The sequence below is a fragment of the Panthera leo genome, chromosome C1 (genome assembly GCF_018350215.1).
Source record: "Panthera leo isolate Ple1 chromosome C1, P.leo_Ple1_pat1.1, whole genome shotgun sequence".
In the NCBI taxonomy this organism is placed as follows: Eukaryota; Metazoa; Chordata; class Mammalia; order Carnivora; family Felidae; genus Panthera; species Panthera leo.
In genome coordinates this window covers 103,726,431-103,737,098 of record NC_056686.1, presented here as the reverse complement: position 1 = coordinate 103,737,098, position 10,668 = coordinate 103,726,431, and the positions used below count along the sequence as shown (strand labels likewise).

Sequence of the window (10,668 nt, the reverse complement as noted above, 5' to 3'; positions counted from 1 at the left end):
GGTCATAATCTCCTGATACCTCAACACAGACATGAGGGAGGCCCAGGAATCGAAGCAAAGGTGTGGGGAGAAATCCCTGTATTGCTGCAAGTCTTTCTGATTGCATTTTCGAGTACTTTCTCAGGAGTCAGCTCCTAAGTCATCTCATGGCCCAGTGGTGGGGTGGGGGGAAACCTATGTGGCAGCCAAAGGACGACACAGAGTGAGGAGTCAGGGTCTCTTTTATCTTGAACATATAGTGTCCCGGTGACCCTTTTGTCTTGTTTCCTTACTGGGATTTCTGAAGGGCTTCGAAGAACATTTTTGAAAGATAGGAACCCTCTGCCTTCAAGCAGGAAAACAGCCATCTCTCCACTGACGCTTTGGTTACAAACAAGGGAACTTTTAACTAGAAGGCTGTGAACAGTGTGAGCAACAGATCTAGGAACGTACCTTTGATTTAGTGAGTTTCAGAGGGGATGCAGACAAGAAGGAGCGCAAGGAATTCAGGAAGGCGAAGCAAGTGAAACGTTTTTTTTTTTCCCCCTCTTTCCTTTCCTGAGAAGTAGGGAGTGAGAGAGAATCAGAGCCCAGAGAGCACACCTTACTAAGGAGTAATAGGTAACCGGGGGGAACATAAACAAAATGTTCCTCAACTTTGCAGGCAGAAACTGAAGAGACGAGGGGATAAAGCCAACAGGATGTGAACACGCCCTGTTTCCACGTTCCAGAGAACACAGAGAACAGAATAGAGGGTACAGGGAGTGAGAACAGCGCAGGCACGCAGTTCCGGGGCTCCGAGGGGCTAGAGAGGGAGGAAGAAGGCCGAGCATACCGTTTGTCCACTGAGGACTGAAAGGGGGGTTACAACTTGTGGAAGTTCTCCTTTTCTTTCACAGTCGGTTGGGTGCTGACAGAGCCGCGGGGCAAGAGAAGGACAAAGGGTCTCTTCCTGAACAGTAACACCAGCGCTCCCTGGCCTCCGCCCCAGATCTGAAGTATTCTTGGAGTGAAGGGATTGTTTTTCACAGTACTTGCGACTTGTGAGCCCGGAATAAACAGTCGCCCCTAAATTAATTGCGCTGGCTAAGGCTAGGCATGAAATTCCCACCTAAGCACATTTTCCTTTTGCCGCAAACGCCGCTCCCAGCCCAGAAGCATTTGCACCCACCCTCCGATGGCCACCAGCCCGCGATAAATTCTAGGGTCAGAGAGGCCCCGCTTCCTCTGGGCCGGAGGGCAGCCGCTCGCAGCCCCACCGCCCCCTCCTCCCGGCGAGGCGGCGGTGCACAACAACCATTTTCCCCGCCAGGCGCACACCGTGTCCACGCGCCGCTGCGACCTCGCCGATTGGTTGGGCTCCCGGTAAACAAGGACCGGGCAGCCAATGGGAGGGCTGTGCACGAGGGCAGCACGAGCCTCCGGGCCAGCGCTCGCGTGGCCCTGCGGTGCCTGACTACTATATAAAACAGTTTCCGGCTCACGCTAGCAACTGTACACTGCTCTCTTCGGTCCAGGTGCGTGAGTGGCTTTGCCGAGCTCCGGAGAGCTCCTCCAGCTGTTGGAGGAAAGGAGGGAAAAAAGCTGATTTTTCTCTGGAAATTCCTTGGCGTAACCCGCAGCTTACGTTTTCCTGACATCTCCATCAGATTTTAGTGGAGAGTTGGAGAGTGAGATAACCTTAATTTTCTGTAATTTTTGGATTTGGGACTTTTGCTGTTCTTTCTCTCCCCCGTTTTTTAACTGTTAAGCCAACCCAGTCCAATCATGGTGATGTTCAAGAAGATCAAATCTTTTGAGGTGGTCTTTAACGACCCTGAAAAGGTGTACGGCAGTGGGGAGAAGGTGGCTGGCCGGGTGGTAGTGGAGGTTTGTGAAGTCACTCGAGTCAAAGCTGTCAGGATCCTGGCTTGCGGAGTGGCGAAGGTCCTGTGGATGCAGGGATCCCAGCAGTGCAAACAGACCTCCGAGTACTTGCGCTACGAAGACACGCTTCTCTTGGAAGACGAGCCCACAGGTGAGTGGCCCCGTTGTCTGCCGGGAGGGTGGTGGAAGCTGATTCGGGAAGAGTTGAAACGGACAGTTGGAGCTTTTGCTAAATATTCCAAGTTGCTCGGGTTGAGCGGCTTGAATTTCGTGTTGCTTCCTTTTTTTTTTTTTTTAAGTTTTGACTTGCAGACTCCTTAAAAAATGGTGATTTGTACAGTTTCCTACAGTGTTGTGATCTGAAGGTGATCCTGAGGGGTGTTGTCCTAGCTATTTAAAGATTTTTTTTTTTATGTATAAGTTGCTTATTCTTTGCTTGCTTCCTGTTTGAGATGATAGTAGCCTGTCATCACTGCAGGGCTTTGTAACTTTTTGCCCAACAAAATGCGTCAGAATCTCATTTAAGAACATACCGGATAAAAGTGGGGGAACTACAGTAGACTTGCTTGCTGCCCAGGAACTCCTTATCGCACAACTGCATTTTAAGTGTAACAAGAAACTTATGGGCTACTTGCTTTTCCTTCTTTTCAGGTGAGAATGAGATGGTGATCATGAGACCTGGAAACAAATACGAGTACAAGTTCGGCTTTGAGCTTCCTCAGGGGTAGGTGTCTGCTGAATGCATCTTTGGACTTTTTAATCTCTCACACTCTTCCCAGCCTTTGGTCACTTCCTGTTCTTGGAGAGCGTTTGTAGATTAACTGCTTCTTTTTTCCCCCAACAGGCCTTTGGGAACATCCTTCAAAGGAAAGTATGGGTGTGTAGACTACTGGGTGAAGGCTTTTCTTGATCGCCCCAGCCAGCCCACTCAAGAGACCAAGAAAATTTTCGAAGTGATGGATCTAGTGGATGTCAATACTCCTGATTTAATGGTGAGGTTCATTTTAAAATCCTATTCTCTTGGATTTTGGGGATGATAAATTAAGTGTCTTAGGCATTAGATTGAAGCACTTCAGGGAATTCAGCCCTAAATTACCAAGGTGGGAAGGAAAGTTGCCTGTTCTAGGTAAGGAAGTGGAAAGGAAAAAAAAAAAGGATCTCTAGAAATTCTCAAAACCTCTTTTTACTCCTATTCAACATAGGCTCCTGTGTCTGCTAAAAAGGAGAAGAAAGTTTCCTGCATGTTCATTCCTGATGGGCGAGTGTCTGTCTCTGCCCGAATTGACAGAAAAGGATTCTGTGAAGGTAAAAACCTAGTACTTAAAATGGTAGACTGATAAAACAGGGACTGTGGTTTTGGGAGTGAGGGCAGGGGCTAGGGATAGGAGAAAAGTCACTAATTGCACCAAGCATCAGCTAATAAGTTTTCACCTTTCTCATTCTTTAGGTGATGAGATTTCTATCCATGCTGACTTTGAGAATACATGTTCCCGCATCGTGGTCCCCAAAGCTGCCATAGTAGCCCGCCACACTTACCTTGCCAATGGCCAAACCAAAGTGTTGACGCAGAAGCTGTCATCGGTCAGAGGCAATCATATCATCTCAGGAACCTGTGCATCGTGGCGTGGCAAGAGCCTTCGGGTGCAGAAGATTAGGCCTTCTATCCTGGGCTGCAACATCCTTCGAGTTGAATACTCCTTACTGGTGAGTGGGTGGAGTCAGAGAGAGATTATTCTTCTGTCAAAATAGCAGTGGTTTCTCCAGACCTGTAATCTAACAAACTGTCCTTTTCCTTTCTAGATCTATGTCAGCGTCCCCGGCTCCAAGAAAGTCATCCTTGATCTGCCCCTCGTAATTGGTAGCCGGTCAGGTCTGAGCAGCCGGACATCCAGCATGGCCAGCCGAACCAGCTCTGAGATGAGTTGGGTAGATCTAAACATCCCCGATACCCCAGAAGGTGAGTCAGACCTAATAATGTCCATCCTTCCTCTTTGGCCTGCTTGGGTTTGTGAAATTGTGATGGTCAGGTGTTTCACAGCCAGACTTCTTATGCCTAAATTTTTTTCTAGCTCCTCCTTGCTATATGGATATCATTCCTGAAGATCACCGATTGGAGAGCCCCACCACTCCTCTGCTAGATGACACAGACAGTCCTCAAGACAGCCCTATTTTTATGTACGCTCCCGAATTCCAGTTCATGCCACCACCTACCTACACAGAGGTGAGAATTATCATTTTAGCACTACGTTTTGTCTTAAACCTTCCATAGGAAGTTGAGTTGGAGGTATTGCTAAACTGGGTGGTTCTGTCAGTTCTTACCCAAACTAAAATGGTCTTTTCTTTCTCTCCCTTCTTGCCTCCCCCACCCCCAGGTGGATCCCTGCATTCTCAACAACAATGTGCAGTGAACATGTGGAAGAAAAGAAGCAGCTGTACTTACTTGTTTCTTTCTGCCTCTCTTCCTGGACTCTTACTTTTTCAGAGACTCAACAGTCTCTCCATTGGGGTATGGGTCCACCCCAGCCTCTGACTCCCAGTGTAGGAGGTGATCAGCAGGCGACCTCCTGGGCCTTAAAATGGTGCACGCTCGTCCTCAGCCAGGGAGAGGTTGTGATAGGGAGTGTTTGCTGGATGGGTTTAAAAACACACTACAAAAATTCGGGCCCATCCTGTTTTCTCAGATCTTGAAAATTAAGGCATTTTTAGTAAGTTTGAGTAAGGGGTAGAAATGGCCTCCTGACATGGTCTTCCCCAGGGTTTTTGAAGGGGATTCTGTATCTTGAACTCTTGTGCCATGTGGAGCAGAGCCACTTTAGCAAATTAGGAAAAGGAAAAAAAAAATCATGGCCAAAATTTTGGGACAAGAAGGTTCTTAAAATCAGTGTTGCCCTTTGTTTTACACTTATAGCAGAAAGAAAAGAAAAACCTTCCAGAACTGATGTGGTTTGAACTTCTGGAGAAGAGCTTCCCATGTGAATTAAAAAGAAGCTCTAAGGTTGTCTTTGCTTCGAATGTACTTTAATCTGGCTTAAAGCAGTTGTAACCATGCCCCACCAAAGGTCTTAAAAGCCATTTTTTGAGCCTATTGCACTGTATTCTCCTGTTGCAAACATTTTCATATGGGAGAATGTGTTTTTCTTTTCATGTGACTCCTTGGACTTGCTTCTGAGGTGATAATTCTTAGCACTTTAGTTCCTTTTGAAAAAAAATTTTTTCCCTATCTCAGATGTAAGCTAAAACTGGTCTACTACGTCTCTAAGGCTAAGCACAATGACAAAAAAAAAAAGTGTTATTCCTCACTTTTGAGGCTTTGTCCCAGTGTACAGAATTCTGTAATTCTAACAGCTCTTAATTATGTGAGAAGGGTTGCTGCTATCAGCGTCGCCCACTGTGACTTCTCCACACCCTCCGAGGAACTGTAGATCAAGACGCTGCCAACACTGTGATCAGAGCTTCCAGACATTGCCATGAGAACTGAGCAGGCCGCCTTCGCCACAGCCCCCAGGGCTCCCTGCACAGTGTTAGGAGACCCGGCATGTTGACAGTCCTCTCTAACTGCAGCCCTTGAGCACTTGGTCCGACCCCTCAGCCTTAGCACTTTGTTCACTGTCCTGTGTCAGAGCACTGAGCTCCACCTTCTTCTGAGAAAGTATGTGGGCTGAAAGCGGTTTCGTTTTTTTTGTTTTGTAAATGTTTATCTTTTTGTATGATAAAAACTATATTTTGTACTTAACCAGATATATTTTCACCCCAAGTGGGGGATATTCTTTGTAAAAAATAAAAATAAAGTTTTTTAATGGCAAAAATGGTTTTCTTGTCTGTGAGGTGGTGTTTGAAGTTTACTGGAAAGTGTGCCTGAAGGAGCTTTACCCCTACTTAGTGATTCCCGTTTTTGGAAATCCTGTGGAGAAAAGCTTCCCTATTGACCCTAATCATTGTAGTCCGGGGGTGGGGTTTGGGGTGCAAAAGGAAGGAATTTTAGCTACATTTAGTCTTTTTTCTAGTTAACTAAAAACTGTAGTGGGATATTCTGGTGGTCTAGGCTAGTTTTCTGCACCCGTAGATAACTCAGAATGAAATTCCTTGGATTTTGGAGTGCATGCACTTTTTTTTTTTTTTTTTTTTAATCTCTTCAGGGGCACCTGGGTGGCTCAGTTGGTGGAGGGTGATCTGGGATCATGAGCTCATGGGCTCATGTCCCACGTTGGGACTTACTTGAAGATACTTAAAGATTTTTTTAAAATGTTTTTTAATGAGCTTTTGGGGCACCTGGCTGGTTCAATTGGCAGAGTATGAGGCTCAGGGTTGTGAGTTTGAGTCCCACATTGGGTGTAGAAATTAACATCTTTTAAAAAATAAAATTAGCTCTCAAAATACACAGAAAAAAGATCGGTGAGAGAACCTGAAAGGAAAGGGTTATGGTTCCCCATTTTATAATTTGGTCTCGTGCTGAAGTTTCTTCTCAGCTAAACCTGGTTCATATACAGTAAGTTATAAGATGATAATCATTCAGGACTTAAGGATCTAGACTTCTGAGAATTGGTTGAAGGCAGCTACCATCTTTTATCTCTGCTGTTCCTAGCACAGTTCCTATAGAAGAAACACATAATCATAACTCAGATGTTTGCTGAGTATTTAACCCCTCCCTCATCCCTTAGGATATGCTTCTGCAGTTCCTATTTCTTACTTACAGAAGATAGATACCACAAGTCCGCCTCTAATTGAAATGATTTTTATTCTTAAAGGGGTGACGGGTATGAGAACCCTGAAACCTCAGAAGTCAACGTACTTGCCTGGTTTCTGGCTTAAACCTTTGCAGACAGATCTGGTCCTTATCTAGGAATTTGGGGGGTGACTTTTCTGCCGACTTCCACATGCTAATTACAGACCTCAGACTCCTGGAAGTTAATGAAATCAGTGTGAATTGAAAAAGACTGAAAAGATTCCTTCCCACTTCAATCTTCCTTCATCAGTCTTTTATTTTCAGGAGCTCTTCTCTCTTCTGGCTGTTTCTCTTTCCCAAGGTGTCAGCCTCTGACTCCCTGTTGCCGTGGTGACTCTCTCCTTCACTCTTACCTGGGCTGCCTCCTTTTCTCACCTGTTCAAGAGTTTGGCGTCTCCTCCCTTATTCCCTGAATTTGACCAGGAAACTAGGTCAAAGTTGATGGAAGTTTTTCGTGCAGCTTGTTTTCCAGGGACTGGTGGGGTGGAGCAAGGACAAGAGCCGGCCAGAGGGCAGGAGGGAGAGATGGAGAGAAAGCCTGGCTGTTTGTGTAAACAGCATGGCTAATGGGACAAGAAATGAGAAGGGGAGAGCCGGGAGAGGGTAGATAACTGACACCTGAGGTCTGTTAGAGATCTGATTCTCAAACAACCAGAACCTATGCATCTTCTCCTAATGCTTCAAATTCAAACGGCCCAATAGAACTTTTCTGTGATGATGGAAATGTTCTATATGCCCACTAAAATGGTAACCATTAGCCACACATGGCAACTGAGCTCTGAAATGTGGTGGTGTGACTGATGAGCTGAATTTTTATTTTTGTTTAATTAATTTAAATGTAATTAGCTCCGTGTGACTAGTGACAACCGTATGGAACAGCACAGCAAAATATGAGGAAGAAAGGAAGGCAGCTAGCTGTTCACTCACAGGAAACTCATCCTTCCCTTAGAGCACAAAAGGCTGCACTCCGACTTTCTTTTTGCCTTTTACACACATTTTCTACCTTACCTCAGGACATTTTCTGCATGTAGGCTCCTTTAAGTACACTTCCTTGGGTACTGGCTCAGCTGCTTCTCCACTTAACTGGGTAGATTTGGGGTCTTCCTTGCCCGTGCTCTTCTCATGTGCCTTTTAATTTTTAAAGAGCTATAACGTACATGTGCAGTCATTAGAGGAGATCCAGTTCTTGGTATCATTTATTCATTAGGTCCAATCTGGTATATGAAGGTCTGAGAGAAGACAGCAAGAAAACGATCTAGAGGGAGAAAAGAGCTAGAAAAAGTAAAATTAACAAGGAAGGGGCAAGTATTCCATAACCAGGGTCCTTGGCTAGCTTGATACCTCTCAACAGACCAGAAACACAAGGTTGAACTTGGGTTGAGCCATTGGGAGGGAGAAGTTTAGACAGATCTGTCCGAGCACCTGGTGAACAATCACATAGGAACTGGAGGGTATGGAGTGGGGTGAAGGAGTGTCTTTTGCCCAGTTCTTTCAACAGCCTACAGACTCCTTGCATTCTTTCCTTGGACTATCTCTAGGCGATGGAATACAAAAGGTAGATAAGGAAAATCTTTTACTGACCCTCCAATGGTCACAACCCCTGTCCCAAGCACCCTGATCTCAACAGTCCTGGACTAGAAGAGCAGAAATTTGTGTCTCGTTCTTTGTTCTTACCCTTCATCTACCACCATTTCCTGAGTTGAAAAACACTCTGCAGAGAGGCTGCAACTCCAGGGCTACAGGTCCTGGCCCAATATGCGAGTCTAGAGCCTAGAAAAAGTACGGGGATCAGCCTTCCTGGAGAAATAATATAGAGTGGAGTTGAACTATCTCAATTCCAATCTTAATTCCACCATTCAACAAGCTGTACAAGATTGGGCAACTTGGTTAAGCTTTCTGAGCTACAGTTTGTTTACCTGTGAAGTGGGAAATAATAATAGTACCTACCTCGGAAGATTATGGTGAGGATTTTAAAAATATACATGAAGTGGGGTGCCTGGGTGGCTCAGTGGGCTGAGCGGCTGACTTCAGCTCAGATCACGATCTTGTGGTTTGTGAGTTTGAGCCCCGCGTCCGACTCTATGCTGACAGCTTGGAGCCTGGAACCTGCTTCTGATTCTGTGTCTCCCTCTCTCTCTGCCCCTCCCCCGCTCACACTCTTTTCTCTCAAAGATGAATAAATGTTAAAAAAATTTTTTTTTAAATACGTGCAGTGTTAGAACAGGCAAACAAGTGCTTGTTATCTAAAATAAAAGAGGAGCCACGTCCACCACAATTGATTAGTCTTGATTAGTTCACTCCCAGGCATGTCTCCAAAATCGTTCTTCCTCTGTGACCTAGCAGAAATAAGGCCCGTTCTCTCTTTGCTCCCCTTGATTCCTCCTTCCTGTATTAAGGGAACAAAACAGTCTGAGAAGTCTCTGTATAGAAGCTGACTCAGCCTAGAGTTAATTGTGGTAGGGGAGAGGTTGGGACTCCCACCTCCAGGCCAGACCAGGTCCTCTGCACACCCTGCATCTCATATAGCTCAGGGAGCACTAGACTTTTCTCTCTCATACACCCAGAGTGCTTCACAGGCCTCTGGATTAACTCTGTCACCTTCTGGAAATTAATTGAGCTTTCTTAACTTTTCACTACACAACTTCAGGGGAAATCTTCCCACCGTTGAGAGACAGAAACCGAGGAACATACAATGGGCATACAATGCGACACTGCAGAGAACTCTCAGACTCCTTATTCAAAGGTAATGCATCTCATTTGATTTTTTTTCCCTGAGGTGGACCAGACCAAGTGGCACAAAAGCTAGTGGAGGTGAGCCCTCTGTTGAGGCCCAATTTAGCCTATTTGGGCTATTTCCATCCTGTCTTGAGGTTTCCCTTAGCTTGACCCTGCTGTATTCTTTCCTGGGTCCATTCTGTAAGGAGAAAAGAAGGAACAGACTCTGAAGGCTGGGATTTTTCTGACGCCAAGTTGACTGGCCATCTCCAGGCAATGGGAGTGATGATGGGAGAAGAGACCAGACAGAGCATAGGTGCAGGATTGTGGGTCTCACATGCCTTGAGCATTTGGATGCCAAGCAAGATCTATTCTCATTGTTGGGGCAATGGAGCTGCTACCTCTCCAAATCAATCAAATCGTCGGTAAACAGGTTCTCGGAAATGTCCTGGCTGGGCTGGGTGCCTAGCTTGGATATTTTTAACTTTCTGGACAGATAGAGGAAGGATTTCAGTTGCTGGGAAGGGAGGTGGGGGGTTCAGGGGCATGAGAACTGTGCTTCCCTTATATGATTCTGTGGCTGAAGACCCTCTCCACTTCACCTGTCTAAATTCTGACTTCCTCCTTCACCTGTCCAGATTGACAGCAAATCTTTCCTTTGTCTCCTCTTCTCCCATTTCAGTCTACTCCTGCTTTTTCACCCTTCTCTTACCTTCCAACTCTGAGGAAACTTGGCTTTCTGTTCACGACCCCAAGATGTTTTTAGCTCCATATCCCCGTAGATCAAGGAAAGGATGCTCAGGCCGGGGCCAATGGTTCCTTTGCTTTTCTTAGAGAAAGGAGTAGCCTGCCAGGGACACCCAGAGGCGTCTCTTCAGTCCTACCTCTTCAAGCTCTACTGCGGGACAGCTGCAAACTCCCTGCAGCCTCATACACCTCACTGCCCTGAACTCTTGAGAACAGAATCTGAGATCCTGGAAGCCCAGATGAGCCTTGTATATCTTTGGAAAGTAGAAGAAATATTGGTTGAGGCCAGGAGCAGCAAACCAGGGGGCCACTGGTGGAATCAGCCTGCAGCCATTTAGAAACCTATACAGTTTCATCCTAAACATTTGAATTGGCGGTAAACAATTAACCAGATTTTACCAAAATCTGTTCTGGCTTCTCTTAAAAAGCATTATAAATGGATAAAGAAGATGTGGTATATATAGACAATGGAGTATTACTCGGCAATCAAAAAGAATGAAATCTTGGGGCACCTGGGTGGCTCAGTTGGTTGGGCGTCCAACTTCAGCTCAGATCATGATCTCACTGCTCGTGAGTTCGAGTGCCGTGTTGGGCTCTGTGCTGACAGCTCGGAGCCTGGAGCCTGCTTTGGATTCTGC

The 10,668-nt window shown here is 45.9% G+C and overlaps 1 protein-coding gene across 1 annotated transcript; it reads left to right on the top strand.

Annotated features, from left to right (window-relative positions):
- Positions 1-1,463: 1,463 nt before the first annotated feature.
- On the top strand, positions 1,464-5,653 carry LOC122228603 (thioredoxin interacting protein). Its single transcript, XM_042953735.1, has 8 exons — positions 1,464-1,996; positions 2,497-2,569; positions 2,690-2,837; positions 3,048-3,150; positions 3,293-3,549; positions 3,646-3,802; positions 3,915-4,066; positions 4,218-5,653. The coding sequence occupies exons 1-8, from the start codon at positions 1,747-1,749 to the stop codon at positions 4,251-4,253; spliced, it is 1,176 nt and encodes a 391-aa protein (XP_042809669.1). The 5' UTR covers positions 1,464-1,746; the 3' UTR covers positions 4,254-5,653.
- Positions 5,654-10,668: the final 5,015 nt, after the last annotated feature.

What these genes read in the sequence shown, in the direction of transcription:
- LOC122228603 (XM_042953735.1), top strand. Translation starts at nt 1,747, where the DNA reads ATGGTGATGTTCAAGAAGATCAAATCTTTTGAGGTGGTCTTTAACGAC. An exon ending in CAGAAAAGGATTCTGTGAAG is followed by an intron (nt 3,151 to 3,292) that starts GTAAAAACCTAG and finishes CTCATTCTTTAG; the next exon opens with GTGATGAGATTTCTATCCAT. An exon ending in CACCACCTACCTACACAGAG is followed by an intron (nt 4,067 to 4,217) that starts GTGAGAATTATC and finishes CCCCACCCCCAG; the next exon opens with GTGGATCCCTGCATTCTCAA.